At 45.9% G+C, this 19,211-nt stretch overlaps 1 protein-coding gene across 2 annotated transcripts in view; it reads right to left on the bottom strand.

The window, feature by feature from the left end:
- The window catches only part of LOC142245413 (BTB/POZ domain-containing protein KCTD5), a 36,464-nt gene extending 17,253 nt beyond the window's left edge, over nucleotides 1-19,211 (bottom strand). Inside the window, exons 1-3 of one of the 2 annotated variants that reach the window (XM_075318093.1) lie at nucleotides 18,931-19,211; nucleotides 1,919-2,027; nucleotides 1,203-1,294 (exon numbers count right to left, since the gene is read on the bottom strand). In XM_075318093.1, the coding sequence (XP_075174208.1) occupies nucleotides 1,203-1,294; nucleotides 1,919-2,027; nucleotides 18,931-19,164 (435 nt within the window). In that variant the 5' untranslated portion in view covers nucleotides 19,165-19,211. The remainder of the gene's footprint in view (nucleotides 1-1,202; nucleotides 1,295-1,918; nucleotides 2,028-18,930) is intronic. The other variant, XM_075318094.1, reaches the window with a different exon arrangement.

Raw genomic sequence — 19,211 nt, forward strand, 5'->3', positions numbered from 1 at the left:
CCCATGACCTGGTGCAGAACCCTCCCGAGCCTCATCGGAGCTTTAAAATCCCAGCTCAGAGTGAAAGAACAGGGAATTTCAGCGTAAGTGGTGAGAGATCAAGAGACATGGACCGGACAGGTGACTGAGGAGCTGATGGTCCAGAGGGGAGCACAGCCAAGTATTTAAATATATACCATACTTTTTGGATTATAAGACGCACTATGTCACAAAAATTTGGGAGAAAGTGAGGGGTGAGTCTTAAAATTCAAATGTAATTATCAGGTTGTGGAGTAGAGGGGTAGCAGGAGGCAGGGGAGAGTTTCAAATAATGGTGCCCGGAGCCAACACATGTGCCGATTTAGCTCTCTGCTCAAGATCTCATCTGTCCACGCACCGCCTCCGGTCCACTGATCTCCCAGCAGCAGACTTAGGGGAAATGGCGCCCGGAGGCGGCGCATGTGTAGATGAGATCTTGGCTTGTCATTGAGCCGAGAGCTCAATCTGCGCATGCGCCGACTCCGGTTGCCATTTCTTTGAAGCCCGTACCGCGACAGTGTCTGACGCTCGTCGCACCACCCTGCCCCGCATAGCTGCCCCAGCACAGCCGCCACCGCTGACAATTTCTGGGCCAGCATATGGGACACCTGCTGCACCGTCCGCAGCATCGCCCTGCTCCACCGCCACCCATGCCTCCTGTGATCCCGCTCCACCACTACCCTCCGGTAAGACACCACCATATTCTAAAAAAACAGACCCCATAACCCCCCCCCCCTCCAAATTTGGGGTACGTCTTATGAACTGAAAAGTATGGGTTTTTTTTTTTGGTTTTTTTTTTTACACATTACGTCTTATTATACTCTAGGATCTGGATGGAGCTTAAAGCATAATGAGGCACCATCAATTTGCATACAATAACTTCTCCATGAACCAAATTTCCTGGGGACAAAAACCAAAAACACTAACAGCTAAAATCAAGTTTTGCCTGATCTGTTCATCTCAAGTCATCTCATCAAGACAACCTGAGTCCTCAGGAATCATTATGGGATAAGGATATCATTCATGACAGACTGGGAGCCTCCGACGTGAGGCGCTGGGATCTAAGGGAAATCAGGATTAGGGCGCCAACATCCGAAAGGGGCAGGCTCCGATGAGTCAGTGCCACTAATGGCAGACAGACACTCATGAGTAACCAAGGCCGAGTACCCACAGACCTGCCTTACCTGTGAGGTTTTACTGTCCCTTTCCCTTATTCTATCCTTTACCAGTTTAATTAATGATGTGATATTGTAGAACTCTGCTTCTTCAAGAACACCTGCAAAAGAAAGAAAATATGTCATATACACAAAAAAAAACCCATATGTATCTGAAAAGTTGTAGAAGTTCTGTTTAAAGTGTCGTTTGCTGCAACATTCTGAAAAGTATCAAGTACCATTGATGTGTAATGTAGGAGATTACAGCCGGACGTGACTGATCGGCTCCTCTGTCAGTCACAGGAGCCGCTCACATGAAACGGTCACACCTAAGAAAACAACCAGGACCAACAGGTTCTCCGACTTTAGGAGCAATCATGGGAGGCATCTGCAGGGAGGATAGTTACAACTGCAGCTACATGGACGGTCAGAGCCTATCCGGTGCCGTATCGTCTTGATGCATCACTAAGTAATGAGGAGGGACAGGCCCAAATTGGCCGGCCCTACCCATCAACCTCGCAGATGTCCTGCCAAGACGTTCCAGATCCTTCAGGGTGGGATCATATGTTGCTTTTTGGACTTCTTTCCAAAATGGCAAGGACAGTTTAGACCCCTGGTACTGACGTTTTGATGTGGCCTCATGCTATCGAGGATAATCATGTGTCAAATAAAGATAGTGTCCTCCACTGAATGTTCTACCAGTGTAGGCCCCCAATACACAGCGTGGGTACGGCTTCAGGACTCACCTTCCTCTGCTAGATCTTTATTGATGACTAGTTTCCCATGCCTCAAATAATTCAATACTGGACCGAAGTATGTGGGGTCTCTGTCTATTAAATAGGCACCGGTTTCATCCTGAAAAGCAGATTAGACACAAGACATCAGTTTATTATCACATCAATGGGGAAGTAACATCAAAGTATCATAAGGAAGAGCCAAAGCTATAAAACACCCGAGACGCTCAACATGTGGGACCCGGGCAGAAGAAATAGAACATTTACATAATAGACACGTTCAGACATGCAAATCTCCATGTTTCCAGGCTCTTTGAATAGTGAATACAGGGAAGTGCTGTATAATTGAATGGAAACATCATTTGCAAGACGGGAAAGCGGATTAGGTCATAGTGCAGCACGTGTGGTAATGCTATAGTCTGCAGACTCCTCCTATAGTCACTTATCAGGCCATAGATCATCAATGCAAATGACATTGCAATACAGTGATGAGGGGGAGAGTGGTGGCTCCTTTATGGCTACAAGTGATTGTGCATCCACTGATAGGGTGTACAAATCCTATACAGATGGGCGCATGGAGGGTATTCATATCTGGGTGTCACAGGTACAACACCCCTGACGAATCCAGCGAGCGCCCGCGGAGCCACAGGCTTTGTACACTGCCGTCAGCCCTTAAAAGGGAACCGGTCACCGGTTTTTCGGCCTATAAGCTGCAGCCACCACCACTGGGCTCTTATATACAGTATTCTAACATGTTTTCTATAAGAGCCCAGGCCGCAGTGTAGAACATAAACACTTTATGATACTTACCTAAACCAGTCGCTGCGGTGGATGTGGCACAGATGGGAGTCTTCGTCCTCTAGTGCCGGCGCCGCCTCTTTTGGCCATCTTCGTCCTCCTTCTGAAGCCACATCTACATCATACACACCCGCCGGTCCTGCGCAAGCGCACAATACTTTGATCTGCCTTGCTCAGGACCGGAATGCCGGTGAGTGTATTACAGATGCGTCATGCACTGCGGCTTCAGAAGAACGACAGAAGCGGCGACAAACATGGCCGAAAGAGGCGGCGCTGGCACCGGAGGACGAAGACACCCATCTGAGCCACATCCACAGCAGCAACCGTTTAATTATTATGTTTAATCTTTTATTAAAGTGAAGACAATTTACAGAAAAAAAAAAAAAAAAAGATTCAAATAAGTGATTACTACGTGTCAACTTACAGAAAAATATAAGCCACGTCCTAACTAATACATCCTCCCTTACTAACTACCATAAGGCACGCAGAGGACATGTAACCATATTTGATAATACGAACAGTCTCCTTCCAAAGAAGAAATACGCCTCAACCAAAATGAGGCCACTGCCATAAAAAATTTTAGAAGATTTAGCTAGAACCAGAAAGAAAAGAAAGTAGTAAGAGGGAAAGATAGGGAGAAGAAAAGGGGGGGGGGGGGGGAGCAGTAGAAAGAGGGAGGGGAAGGCATGGTAGGGATTACTTCCCCAGTACTCGGACCGCTACATTGGACTAACGTAACCCAGGTTATGAGTTACCAATAAGGTTCTGAAATACTAGGGAATCAAGAGCCAGGGTCCAGGGGGTCCAGATCCTAAGAAATGTATCCACTGAGTCATTGGTTTCTGCCATTAGGGACTCCATCTTGTGAATGATGACCATCTCCGCAAACCACTCCCTCACAGATGGCACCCCAGTCGATCTCCAGTATCTCGGGATCACCATGCGTGCTGCTGTAGGTAAGTGTTTATGTGGTCACAGCGGCCTGGGCTCTTATATACAGCATGTTAGAATGCTGTATATAGGAGCCCGGTGGTGGTGGCCGCAGCTTGTAGGCCTTTAAATGAGTGACCCCCTCTGTTCACCATTAACATGTACGGTACTCACGGCGTTATCCACTATTTTTGTGCAAGTTTGACGCATGATCCTGCAGAATTAATAGAGCCATTTCACACAGTTTCCCTCACCTTCACCTTTTTCCAAAGGACGCAACTTTTTACTTTTCCTTTAACATAGCTGGGGGGGGGGCTTGCTTTTTTTTGAGAGGAGAGTTGTAGACTTGAATTAACACCACTCATCTAACCAAACAATGGTAAAAAAAAAAAAAAAAACAAAAAAAAACCACCACAATTCTGCCATTGCCGTTTGGTTTTGGACTTTTTAGGACACTTGAGGTTTGGGTTGCGTGCTTGTGTAATAAATATAATATATTAAACAATAAAAAATATATATTATATTAAATATAAAAAATACTTAACCTCCCAAAAAACTAATTAAAATAAAATATGATTATAATGTATAATATATATTTCATATTCTATGCACATTTTTTACATGATGCTGGGCTCTGTGTGGTGCGCTTATATAGTGCTGGGCAGCCTGCCTAGTCTAATAGTACGGGTGTCATCAATAGGTTGTAAGCCAGACACTGTGCACCTACACGTGTGAATGGCGCCCTATACAAGCCACTTGTGTGCAATTTTAACACCAAGCAATTTCACCCTCAATGGAGCGGCAGTGTGTGAGTGGAATGCTCCATCAGTGTTTTGCACCTGTTGCCTCCATCTTTAAGAAGTTTTGCTGCATCCTGTAAGTGCATTTGATTCTGTGCCCTGGGCAGGTTAACAATCTCCCCCCCCCCTCAAACAAAAACCCCCAAAAAAACAAAAAAAAACAAAACAAAAAACACCACACCCCACTTGCTTTTTTTTTGCTGTGAATTTGTCTTTGTTTTGGACTCCCCTGAGCTTCCTTTTCTAGCAAAGGATGCCAAGCAATGGCAGCAGGCATTCAGCGACCACTAACTGGAAGCAGCGGTCACTTGTTTGAGCCGGGAGGCCAGGAGACTTTCAGCTTGGCAGGAATGGAAGAGTGTAGGTAAGTGGGACTCTGGTGGGCCAGTATGGGAATTTTTATTTATTTTTTTATTTAATTTTTATTTATTTAATTTATTATTTAATTTTTTTTATTTGTCTTTTTATACTAATCATGGATTTACTTTTTATATTAAAAACCTGGAAAGGGAAAATTGCTCCATATCTGCCAGAAGTTAGGACTGAGTGTTAAAGGGAACCTGTCAGCAGAAATTTCCCCTAAAACCTAACAGATTCCCCCTCTGCAGCTCCTGGGCTGCATTCTAGAAAGGTCCCTGTTATTATTGGGCCCCCTTTCTGACCAAAAAAAAAAAAAAGTTTATAAAGAGGTACCTTTTTGGCTTTGGATTCTATAAATGTGACACGGGGGCGGGCAGCCTGATGGCCGTTATTCTGCCCCCTGGTCCTGTATGCCGCCCCCATCGCTGATTTCCATACTTTTGGACGCCGCCCACTGCTCCAGCCATCCCCGCGCATGCCCAGTGCCAGTCTCACGGGACTGAGCAGTGTGACCGCTGGTGACGTGTGCGCAGACAAGTGATTATGGGCGGGACTGTGACTGTTATCAGCAAGTACCCGCCCATAATCTCGTGAGCGCACAAACCTCACCAGCGGTCACACTGTGCTCAGTGTAGATGCTAGACTGTATGGGCTGCTTCCAGGGATGACGTCCCTTTTGTCACGTGATAGTATTTTGAACACGCCCCTATCACGTGACAAAGGGACGTCATCCCTGGAAGCAGCCCATACAGTCTAGCATCTACACTGAGCACAGTGTGACCGCTGGTGAGGTTTGTGCGCTCACGAGATTATGGGCGGGTACTTGCTGATAACAGTCAGAGTCCCGCCCATAATCACTTGCCTGCGCACACGTCACCAGCGGTCACACTGCTCAGTCCCGTGAGACTGGCACTGGGCATGCGTGGGGATGGCTGGAGCAGTGGGCGGCGTCCAAAAGTATGGAAATCAGCGATGGGGGCGGCATACAGGACCAGGGGGCAGAATAACGGCCATCAGGCTGCCCGCCCCCGTGTCACATTTATAGAATCCAAAGCCAAAAAGGTACCTCTTTATAAACTTTTTTTGGTCAGAAAGGGGGCCCAATAATAACAGGGACCTTTCTAGAATGCAGCCCAGGAGCTGCAGAGGGGGAATCTGTTAGGTTTTAGGGGAAATTTCTGCTGACAGGTTCCCTTTAAAGCCTGGATATAGCCTTGGATATAATGGACAAAATTAGAAATTAGGTCACGTAGAACAATGACTATTCTGCAGGCAGTCTGATATACAGGAGGAGCTGAGCAGAGAGGTATATACACCGTAATTTTATAGGAAAAAAAAGGATGGTCCTAATCAGTGACTGGCAGATCTCTCCATGCACTCGTGCAAGGCTGTCAATCACTATTTAGGACCGCCCACTGGACTACCAAGCATAAAAAGCAGTCAAGGCCATTGAATTTTAATGAAAAGCCATATGAATCAGCTTAGCTCCTGCCCAATGTTGGATGTGCACCTCAATTCAGCTGCATATCAGACAGCACACGCATAAATAGCAATTCCCCAAATGACTGCAGAACTTTGAGCTCGCTCAGCAATATGGCGTTCTACTGAAAGGGAAGTACTGATTAAAAGCTCAGATTACATTGGCATTATTTAATTCCATTCCCTGACAATGATTGGTAATGTGAAGTAATCAATTTATTCACACGTTTCCAGGAATAACAGATGAAGCAGAGATTGCACGGTTTGGGTATGCCATTTTCTTGAGATTTTAGGAGAGCTAAAGCAGAATGGGTCATTCAGGAATCAAGGAGGCCACACCGGCTATCATCCAGCTCTCCCAGAAGCCAATAATGGCGGAAAAGAACTTAGGTGACCTAAGAATTAAAGGCCTAAAAAAGGAGAAACGCCCTAATCACAGAGCGGAATCTAGCCGCGTGATCTGTTATCAATGTGATAAGGGCAGAGATCACACATCACATCTAACGAACTGCTGAATATCGGGTCCCATCTCGTGTGCGCTCTATATGCACATGATACACGAGCATCTAACGTGCTAGGAAATTAGTCCAGAACAGATGCGGTCATGTAATTATTTTCATTTAGCGGCTGCTAACATCTTGCTAAGGGCATCTAAATAAATCAAGTATTCCCGAGACACGGCGTTTCCCCTGTGTACCTCGTAGGCATCTACTCCAGAATAATCACCATGTTCTGTGAGAAGAAGCCTGACAAACACAGATATTGTGCAGCAGCCACCAGCTGAGCCACACGGATGCACATCACTTCTAAGCTTTACTAAAACTTCTATATCTAGAGAGGTCATAACACTAAAGTTCAGGAACCTAGAGAAAAGGCCCACTGAAGCCACAAGAAGCACGCGAAGCATATGGATGACCTACCAGGCTCCAAAAACTAAAAATATTTAGCTTCGGTGAACATTACACTTCCTATTTAGGCCGCCGGCCCGCCTCCAAGCCGGGCCGCCGGCCCGCCTCCATGCTAGTCGTTATAGTCTTAGTCATCACTACACCATTTATTCCATGGCGCTTTACATGTGAAAAAGGTATACATGAAAAAACCAAGTACAATACAAGGCACAGACTGGTACAGGAGGAGAGTACGCTGCCCACGAGGGCTCACAGTCTGCAAGGTATGGGTGAAGATACAGTAGGTGAGTGTACAGCTGGTCATGCAGCGGTATAGTGGACTGAGGGTCACTGTAGGCTTGATGGAAGAGTTGGGTCTTCAGGTTCCTTTTGAAGGTTTCCACGGTGGGTGAGAGTCTGATATGCTGGGGTAGAGCGTCTCAGAGTATGGGGGACACACGGGAGAAATCTTGTATGCAATTGTGGGAGGAGGCAATAAGAGCAGAGAATAAGATCTTGTGAGGATCTGAGGTTACGTGCAGGTAGGTACCGGGAGACTAGGTCACAGATGTATGGATGAGACAGGTTGTGGATGGCTTTGTAGGTCATGGCTAGAGTTTTAAAACAGATTCTTTGGGTAATGGGAAGCCAGTGGAGATTGGCAGAGAGGAGAGGCTGGGGAATAGCAGGGGAAGAGGTGGATTAGCCAGGCAGCGTAGTTAGGGTAGATTGTAGGAGTGTGAGAAGGGAGACCAAAGAGCAGGAGGTTCCAGTAGTCAAGCCGGGAGATAAGGACATGCACTAGGAATGTATGGATCTGGGAAATATTTAGGAGTTTGAGTAATCAGAAGGTGGAATGGGCTTGTATATGTGACTTGAAGAAGAGAGCAGAGTCAAGGGTTATCACCAGGCAGTGACCACACGTGCGGGGGGAGAGTGAGCAGCCATAGACTTTGATGGATAGGTTAGATGGAGTGGTAGAGTGAGATGGGGGAAAGATGATGAATTCTGTTTTGTCCATGTTCCGTTTTTAGAAATTGAGCAGAAAAGAAGGATGAAAGACATTGTGGGATTTTGGTTAGTAAGAAGGTTATGTCAGGTCTAGAGAGGTAGATCTGCCATATCAGTGTAGAGGATACTGAAAGCTGTCAGACTCAGATGTCCCAGGCTGAAGATGTAGATTGAGAACAGCAGGGGTCCAACAAGTAAACCTTGGGGGGACACCAACAGAGAGTGGGATGAGGAGGTAGTGGGAGAGGCTGAAAGTCCAGTCCATTATCCCCTACTCAGCAGTTACTCCATTAAAAGACCCAATTGTTGAAAACCTTTGTACCCACTAGATTACAGGAATTCTGGGGATATTCGGTAATGCACTTTATACACTGAAATCTGATCACAGATCCTTATTGCTTGGCCCAGGCTGCTCTGGCGTAATGTGTGCCATATGTAGCTGAACGATTCCTGGACATATTTTGCCAGGGGTGTGACCCCCCCTTTACAAAGCGATCAACTCCTAAAAAGGACTCCTAAGACTATTCCCATTGATGGTGATAATTAGAGATCTGGTAGGCTCTCCACATCGTGTAAATCAGTAGTTGCATTTAATATGAAAGACTAAATTACTTACCGGTAATGGGATTTTCCAGAGTCCACGACAGCACCCTTTACACCCTCTCGTGGGTACTGTCGTGGCAAATTGAAAAGACTAAATTACTTACCGGTAATGGGATTTTCCAGAGTCCACAACAGCACCCTTTACACCCTCTCGTGGGTACTGTCGTGGCAAATGGAAAAGACTAAATTACTTACCGGTAATGGGATTTTCCGGAGTCCACGACAGCACCCACGAGAGGGTATAAAGGGTGCTGTCGTGGCGATTGGAAAAGACTATTGTATGGGCTCATGCACAACTGGATATAGAAACGGCACACGCTATAAATAAGATCGCTTTTCGGCTCGGAATCAGAATACTCTGAAAAGGCAAATCAATGGAGCCAATTTGCCTTTGCACAAAAGGAGACGATCCAAAAATACTGCATATTCAATCAAAGCAGCGCATCTCAAATATATCTCCACGTCGGAAATATGCAAAAGGGGAGACTCTTGACTTTGCATATCTAAACTAATATATTTCCCAAAACAGACATTTCCATCCTACATGTAAAAGACTTGACTTTCATTATGAAGATCCAGGTGTCTGAGTTCATGTCAATAGACAATCTGACCTATTCTGATGGAGACCTACTTTTAAAAGGAGAGGCCCACTAAAGCTGCAAAATGAAGCACACTGGTTTTAAAGCAGAATCTCAGACGATTTTAAAGGGATCCTGTCACCAGGTTTTTCCCTTACAAGCTGCGGCCAACACCAGTGAGCTCATATATAGCATTCCAGAATACTGTATACAAGAGCCCAGGTCGCTGTGTAGAATGTAAAAAACACCTTTATAATACTCCCCTAGGGGGTGGTCCGGTCCGATGGGCACCGCTGGTCTGTCTGGTGCCTCCTCTCTCCTCGCAATCACTGTCCTTCTCAGCTCAGTGTGCATGATGCGTCTGTTGCCATTCGCATAGACCCCTCCATTGCTCTCCTGCACATCTGCGCCTTCATCTACCCGGCTGATGGCAGATTAAAGTTCTGTAGTGCGCATGCGGTCTGACCTTTTCTCGTGTCTGCGCTTTACAATACTTTGCTCTCAGCAGGGCACCTCAAAGTGCGTATGCGCATTAGTGCAATAGCGCCTCCCTGTGAATGATGCAAAATGCATCATGCAGATAGGGCTGGACAGTGATCACAAGAAGACCGGAAGCACCGGACCCAAGACCAGCGACACCTATTGGACCTGACGGCCCCCTAGGTGAGTATTATAAAGGTGTTTTTCTACAGCGGCCTGGGCTGTTATATACAATATTCTGGAATGCTGTATATAAGAGCTCACCGGTGGTGGCTGCAGCTCTAAGGGAAAAAGGTGACCGGTTCCCTTTAGGCCCGTTTCACATGTCAGTGATTCTGGTAAGTTTGTGCTTTTTTTTTATACGTACCAAAATCATTGGCATACGCAGACCCATTATAATCAATGGATCTGCGCACACAGTGATTTTTCACTGAATGTGTCTCCATGATTGCCGCACGAAGAAATGTCCGTTTTGTTCTGGCCTCACTGATGTCCAACGGACCACACTATGGTGTGATCCGTGAAACACGTACCAGAAAAAAAACAAAAAACAAAAACATGCATATAAAATAATCATTTTATACTCACCCGGCTCCAGCGATTCTCTGTGCAGCCTGCTGCTTCTGAGTTGGCTCATTACTGTCGTGCATATTCATGAATGCACGACACAGCCGACCCGGAAGCAGCTGCTACGGGGTCAGCGCTGGCCAGATGCTGCACCGCAGGAGCGTTAAGCACTACGGAGCAGGCACAGGCGAGTTAATCTATGTGCAATCACAGAGAACAGAGCCCGGAGGGCACATAGACAACCCACGTGTGCCGTGAATCACAGAGGGACATGTGCGTGTTTTATACGACAGTGAAGAGCGTCTGTTTTTAACTGACATAAAACGGGCCTTAGTCATACATTTCAACCAGAGTGTGTCCACTGCTCTAACATTGATGGCCTGTCGTCAGGATAGGTCATCTATATCTGATTACAAAGGGTCCGACACCCAGTACACGCCCCAATCAGTTCTCTGTGCTCAGCGCCAGAGCTACTCAGTTTTCTGATAACGACCAGGGCCAGATACTGCACATCGGCCTCCCACTCAAGTCAATAGGTGATGGATGTGCACAACCCAGCCATGGCCACTATCAGTTGACACAGCAACTCCAGCACCCAGACAAGCTGATCGGCAGGGGTGACGGGTGTCGAAACCTTGCTGATCAGACATCGATTACCTATCCTAGAGATCGGCCATCTAGGTTAAAAGTAGTGGACAACCCCTTTAAAAAAAGACTCCACAACGAGATGTGTAGCTTGTCAGTGTCTCCAAATGCAATATCAAAATCGTGGCCCTCGAGAGCAATTTCTTGAAGACACTGGACAAGGAGTAAGTAACCTTTAAGAGACTTATGACCTACAAAGACAATAGATTGTGTAGGGCCAAACATGGACATGTTCACATGGGTCAGATGGGATAGATTCTGTACCAAAACATACCCAGAGTCACACATGCATGAATGGGTTTCCGCAACTCAGTTCATATGCAGCCAAATATGTACGCAGAAGTGAAGAGAAAGGAAAATGCCAAAAGCAATCCCCCGTATAGCAAGGGAGCGAAATGCCAATAGCCCAAGCCACTAATCAGGGAGCACCGGCAGAGAGCCACGAATATGATACTAGACCACCAAAACCTACATTATACAGTGTGTCCACCCATATCCTGTCCACCGCCATTAACTTGAGAACAGCAGCAGCTATAGGCATAGAAGTGGTGTCTAGGTAAAGTAAAGTAGCCATGCGCTACGCAATGAAACCACCTATAGCGCCACCTGGTGGAAAACAACGGAGTTAGCATTTTTATCTCGAAAACGGAACGAGAGAAAAAAAAAAAGTGAATTACAAAGTTGTAGGGCGTCATCAATTCAATACGAATTGACACCTTGCATACAGAAATGCTATAATATGAAACCCATGACCCCCTCAAAACATTGAATGCTGGCTACGCATATGGCGCTCATTTAACTGATGCTCGGAGTGTCCCCCGTCAGTTGCAATGCACATCTGGACTCTGCACAGCATACTGTATCTTGCTGCACGTTGTGAAAATATGGTAGGTGACACGTTTGCACAAGCATCTGTGATACGTCGTCGTAGGTCCTGCAATGTTGGTGGAGGGGTCACATACACCTGCTGTTTGATGTGACCTCACAGAAAGAAGTCCAATGGGGTCAGGTCAGGTGAGCGTGGAGGCCACTCCATGCAGCCACCATACCCAATGACTTGTAGGAAGGTCTCCATGAGGTATCGCTTCACGTCCGCAGCCTTGTGAGTTTTACACGTTCTAATCATAGCATTTCTGTATGCAAGGTGTCGATTCGTATTGAATTGATGATGCCCTACAACTTTGTAATTCACTTTTTTGCTCTCTCTCGTTCGAGATAAAAATGCTATCTCCGTTGTTTTCCACCAGGTGGCGCTATAGGTGGTTTCATTGCGTAGCGCATGGCTACTTTACTATACCTAGACACCACTTCTATGCCTATAGCTGCTGCCGTTCTCAAGTTAATGGCCGTGGACAGGATATGGGTGGACACACTGTATACTTTAGCAGATCCTTAGCTGGTGACCCCTTTTTCCTCAGATGCTCCCCCTTGGTGGCAGATGCTTAGGGGCGATCAGTGCCTATTGGATAAATATGTAACTGCTCTACTAGCCAAAGCAGCAGCCACTGTGAAGCCCCACACACAAGCTCTGCATTTCCACTCATGCACATTATACAGGAATATTGATCAGGATAAATTATTCACGTGCACTTTGTGCGGAGAGCCTAATGGCTTGTAAGTCAGCCATATGCATGGTCTAAGTATCGTATTCCCAGAGTCGCCTCATCCTCCTTGCACTCTTAGCGGATCCCCCGACCTATCCCATGATTATACTTTACTCAATCACAACTTTAAAAGCGCACTCAGGTCTTCACTTTCTGGTTAAACAAATTGTGAACTCTCAAGATTATGTCATTTATGTGACTAAGAAAACAAAATTTGTCTTTTACTTTGTGAAAGAATACACCATACATATACTATGTACACTAGTACAAAAAATAAAACTGACTACTATGCACAGAAAACGTGCCGTGTGTATGAGAGCGGACACTCCTTCCAGGATGGAAGCTGTTGCTTGGGCTGTGGGATTTCAGTATACCCAACCATTGTGTCCTGTCAGATATACCCGAGCACTTTCCCCGGCAATCAGACAATGAATGGAGCGTATGTCAAGTGTGCACACCTCGGTCAGAGAATGCTCGCCTGTGAGCAGCATACACATCAATGATGGGTGGACATTTCAGGCAAAAAGCTACTGAACATGTATGGCCACCTCTAGGCTAGATTCACACATTCACATACCTCATATATACCTATGAGGATGTGGAGATCAGGTCAGGAGAGGAGTTGAGGCCGATCCAGACATCACAGCTTAGACTGCGATACCCATGTGAACCAAGGCACAGAACCGTTCTGTGACACTATGTAGGGTTCCCTCACATTCAGCCAGAGAAGAGTTGCTATAGTTTCCGAATCGGGTATATTGACAGGAGGGGGAATTAAAGGGGTTGTTCAGTATTTTATATTGATGGGGTCTGATAGCAGCTAATCAATGGGGATTCTAGCTATCAGCTCCATCAGTGGCAAAATGTAAAAAGCTATGGAGCCGAACAGCAAAGGTGCCTACACAGGTTTGGTGCCTACACAGGTTTGGTGCCTACACAGGTTTGGTGCCTACACAGGTTTGGTGCCTACACAGGTTTGGTGCCTACACAGGTTTGGTGCCTACACAGGTTTGGTGCCTACACAGGTTTGGTGCCTACACAGGTTTGGTGCCTACACAGGTTTGGTGCCTACACAGGTTTGGTGCCTACACAGGTTTGGTGCCTACACGATACAGCAAATGAGGTAGCTGACCAGACCAGGATTGCCATCTGTCAATGCTGCTGCTCGCTGGTAGCATGCCCACAGCGGTGTGACTGGCGTCCTAGTGTGTGCAGGGAGAGCAGAAGGGAAAAGTAGTCATCCTCCTCCCTGTACACACTGCTGTGGGCATTCAACCAGTGAGGATTAGCAATGATGGCTGTCCTGGACTAGTCCACTACTCCTAGGCAGAGAAAGCGCGGAGGATTAAACACACACTTAGCCACACTATCAGCCTCAGAATAAGACTTTTAGAAGGCCTCTATTATCCCCAATATCTCTTAGGAGTAAATCCTGATGCCAAGTTCCCTTTAAGCAGCCATTGAATGGCCTTGATAATAAAATGAGATTACCTGTAAGCACCCCCTGTAGTTCTTCTATGATGCAGGATTATATCATTTCTGCTGTGAATGGAGTGCTCATGACTGGGTGTGATACACGGCAGGGTGGGGTGCGATTCTTCACAATTCATACCCTGACATGTTACACATGGACTTGCCCTGCGCTTTCTTCCTGCGATTCGGACAGATGCGGATCCAGGGAGATCTGTAGTTGTGCGCGCCTGTTCCGATACCGCGGTGGTTCTCCGCATTCCTCCACTCAGCGTCACCCCAAGGTCGCTGCTAGAAGCTGTTACAGTGCGTGAGGAAGGAGCTTTTTTTATTTTTAGAACCTTGTACCAAATAGGACACAAAACTAGAGAAACTTTAGAGATACTTTTTGCAAATATGAAGTTGGAGCTGCGCTGCACCCATTTCATGTCTCCCCACCCCCGCTGCAGAGACCCCAACCCTACGGTCTCTCCAAACTACAGAATTGTCCAAGAATAAAGAGACCGTAGAGAGATTGTGTCTCTTTCACACATCTGTACAATTCAGTCTTATGTCCGGTCAATGCACAGACTGGCTGTTGCAATTTCATAGACATATGAAACTGTTGCACCCTGGGGCGGGAGAGCCGCGGCCAGTCTGTGCATTGTGAGCCGATATCAAACCAAACTGCACAGACGTGTGAGCCCTCAGCCGCTGTATAGGGCGACCCGGGCCCCGATTTTGCAAGCAACGGCAGAATCCACCTAATGGCTCAAATGGGGCTGTGCGCCACAAACAAGTGACAGAGGCGCTGTACAGGGGAGGCCGCATCTCTGCCGCTCCATTTCTAAGATCTGTGGGGGCAAAATCTGTGCATCACCGGTGAATTGGAATATTCTGCAGTTTCTCTAAACAGTAAATGAGATGCAGTGCACTCAGGATTGGTTAAAGGGAATCTGTCTCCAGGTATTTGCTATCTAATCTGAGAACAGCGTAGTGCAGAGACAGAGACCCTGATTCCAGTGATGTGTCACTTACTGGGATGCACAGTGTAGCTTTTATAAAATCACTGTTTAGGAAGTAGATCATTAGATGCTGCCAGGTAACCAGCTGTATGAGCTTTGTATAACTGCTAGATCTGCAGAAAAAAAAAAAACAAAAAAATAAGATCTCATTAAAATGACAGCAAACAGCTCAGTAAGTGACCCATCACTGGAATCCGGGTCTCTATATTATGCTGCTCTCAGGTGGGGCAGCAGAAACCTGGTAACAGATTCCTTTTACGTTGAGTTTTTTCATGCGTTTCCGCAGTGTTTTAATGCAAAAATGCATGCGTTTTGATTTCCAGGCAAAGTCTATGGGAAATAGGCATATTTTGTGCGCACTACGCGTCCAAAAATGCAGCGTCTTGTGCCAAAAATTTGTCAAAATCTCTGCGTTTCAAGAAGTAACATGTCAATTGTTTTGAGCGTTTACCCAACATTGAAGTCAATGACCGTTGTGAAAATGCATCCAAAATCAAAATCCAAGCGTTTTACATGCATTTTTTGATGCAAACCGCTTGCTTTTTTTGTCAAAATTTAAGCATGCGTTTTTGGCATAGTGAGGTCAAGAGGTTTCCTTTAGCCCTCACATGCAACCCAACTTAAAAAAAATCAAATAAAAAAAAGAAAAAAAAAAGTCAAACAATAAGAAAAATTTATTTTCAACTTAAATATTAAATCTCAATCTTTTTTGAAAATCATTATTATAATGTATGATTTAAAGCATTTTTTTTCCTTTTATTCCAGTATTTGAATGTTTAAACTTTATTTAGTAGTGTCTTTGTATTGAAAGCTCATCCCATTTTAAGCACTGAAAAAGCCTGTAAAACGCGGTCAAAACGCAAGAAAAAAAAAACACATGCAATTTTTCCGGTCAAAGCCAAATTTGACATTGTCAAATTCTGTCAGAGGATGCGTTTATTTCTGCAAGGACGCAACGTGCGCACATAGCCTAAGGGTCAGGTCAGATATCAGCACTATGCCATAACCCAGATCCGGGAAGATTCCTTTAGAAGGATCTCGTGTAAAAGGAAAGATCACTGTAAAATAAGTGTTACTTCTCACTCCAACCCCTGTGCTTTGGTTGTCTCCACTGACAAGAGGTAATCAGGTCACAAGCATCAGGCCCCTCACTGGAAACCAGTGGCCTCAGGTGACCAAGTGGCTACGCCGTCAACACTATATGAGCGAGTACTATCATGTACTATCGAGTACTCCTAACCAGCAGTTGGATGCCCAGATAGGCACGACTGGAGTAATAGTCAATGGGGAGCTCTAGGATTTTTTTTTTTCTGGAAGAACAGTATCCCATGCATCACTCCACCAGTCATGCTGCAACTTTGTAAAGAATCCAAAAAATTCCAAGGCGCCAAGAAGCTCCTGCCAGCATACAGAAGGAAAAAGTGGGGGATTTTTTTGCACTTTTACCTTCTGTATGCAGGAACAAAAAAAGATTAACATCCACACTAATTCGAACCTCCCACTCCCGGATCCAAGACTTCTTCCGAGCTGCACCAATCCTCTGGAACGCTCTACCCCAAGAAGTTAGGACAAATCACAACTTACTCAGCTTCAGGCGCACCCTAAAAACGCATCTTTTTAGGGCGGCCTATCACACTCCCTAGCCAAACTAATTTCACCTAATCCCTCTACAACTTCTCAGAACATAACCCCACGTCAAACTCCATGGCACCCAAATGCATCTCAAGGCTCTGGCCAACTGGTCCAGGAAGCCATTATCTATCCCCCATGAGATGGCTGGATTGTCATTGTAAATAAGCACTTGTACCTTGCCCCTCCCATCTCATTGTAGATTGTAAGCTCACGAGCAGAGTTGCCATTTTTCCCTTTAAATATTGTATCTTCTATAATGGTTACTTGTTTGTATATGTATATGATATGTATATGTATATGAGCCTCCTGAATTGTAAAGCGCTGCGGAATATGTTGGCGCTATAGTAATAAAGATTATTATTATATATTTATAAACGGATAGGAGCTTCTTGGTGCCTTGGAATTTTTGGAATTTTTTTCTGGAAGACTTCACCACTGTCTTCCATTACACTCCGTACACAAATCGCACCCACCCAACTGACCGCTGGTTACAAGTACAGGGCATGGCAGGGCTAAGGCTGCTTTCACACATCCGGTGTTTGCAGTGCGGCTCAAAAACCTATGCAACGGATGCGCGAAAAAAACGGATCAGTTGCATAAGTTTTTCCATGCGGCCCGTCCATTTTTTGACAGATGCGGCTTGATACTGAGCATGCGCAGTGCAAAAAAACCCGCATCCGGCATCCATAGGCCTGCATTGTAAATTGCGCCGCATCACGCCAAATCCGGCGCAATGCGGTTTTTTTGCCGCACAAAAAACGTGCCAGGCAACGTTCCATCCGGCCGCCGCATGGGCTAAATATGCCGCATCCGGCATAAACCGAACGCAATGCGGCACAATGCAACACTTCCAGATCTCACACACACACACACACACACACACACACACACACACACACACACACACACACACACACTCCACAGCGCTTTACATACATTGGCAACAGTCCCCATTGGGGCTCAATCTAAATTCCCAATCAGTATGTCTTTGGAGTGTGGGAGGAAACCAGAGAACCCAGAGGAAACCCCTGCAAACACGGGGAGAACATACAAACTCCTTGCAGATTGTGTCCTTGGTGGGATTTGAACCCAGGACCCCAGCGCTGAAAGACTGCAGTGCTAACCACTGAGCCACCACAAGACTGCAGTGCTAACCACTGAGCCACCACAAGACTGCAGTGCAAAGGTGTGCAATAAAGAAATTGTCCTAAAAAAAAAAAAATCACGTTGCTAAAGCAATGGATAAATACAGTGCAAATTACACCCATCAAGAAGACAGATCATAGGCGGACAGCTCCATAAATGACAGGCAGCAGCCCCACACTGTCCTCACACTTGCCAGACAAGGGTGGGAGATCACCCAAAAAGACGTACTCCACTATCGTCACCAAGATGGAGGCATAAGTCTGGAAATTAGGCACATTAGGAACACCCACAGTAATAGCCAACTAGATAGAGGATTGAAGAATCTTGTTATTGCATACACTTAAAAGTAATTTTTGCACTCGGATTCCTTCAAAAACTGCACTTTTGTGGCCTGTGGTCATCAGAATATAATATATATATATATACATACATACATATACACACACACATATATATATACACACATACATACACACACACACACACATATATACATACACACATATATACATACACACATATATACATACACACATATATACATACACACATATATACATACACACATATATATACATACACACATACATGTATACACATATACAAACACACACAGACCAGTCGGAACGAGCAAGCTGAGCTCACTGACAGATTCTCCGTTAACTCATTCTGCAGCCAGTAAAGCAGGTAATTAATAGAACACAATTGTAAAGGTGATTCTTGCAACCAAATAAGAACAATGGTTGGAAAAAAAAAATACAGAAAACTTCTGCATAAAAAGGTGGACAATTCCTTTAAGGTTTAGCGTGGATTATACATGGTTTGGTGCCAAAGCCAAGTGTATAGAAGTGACCTGAACCCCGGGATATTCCAGGACGACTCAGAACCACTTGCACTACTCAATAAGGCTCCTGAGGGCAGCTTAGCTCTGTCACCAGCGTCCCACTGGCATTCAGCACCCAGATGCCCCCAGCACCGGCCAATAAAGGGTGTATAATCACCCCAACATGCCCCCTGCCCGTGTACAAACCTTATCAGAGTCCAGGTCTGGATCCGCCTGACATAACCGGTACAGGAAGGATTTGGGGTCCCTGCAGAGGGTCTGCCGTGTGGTCAGGAAACACGTCCCCCCCACATTGAGCCGGACCCACTTGGACACGCCTCCTGGTGTGCTGCCCCTCTCTCCCGGGGTCGTCACTGCCGTACACCGCCGACAAACCGCCGCTCCGGAGCCGTTCACCAACTCGCAACTGTTCTCCGCCATATCCGTCCGCAGCCTGCCACTGACAGCCCCGGAAGTGTCCGGCTTTT

This window comes from Anomaloglossus baeobatrachus, chromosome 7, assembly GCF_048569485.1.
Source record: "Anomaloglossus baeobatrachus isolate aAnoBae1 chromosome 7, aAnoBae1.hap1, whole genome shotgun sequence".
NCBI classification, from domain to species: domain Eukaryota; kingdom Metazoa; phylum Chordata; class Amphibia; order Anura; family Aromobatidae; genus Anomaloglossus; species Anomaloglossus baeobatrachus.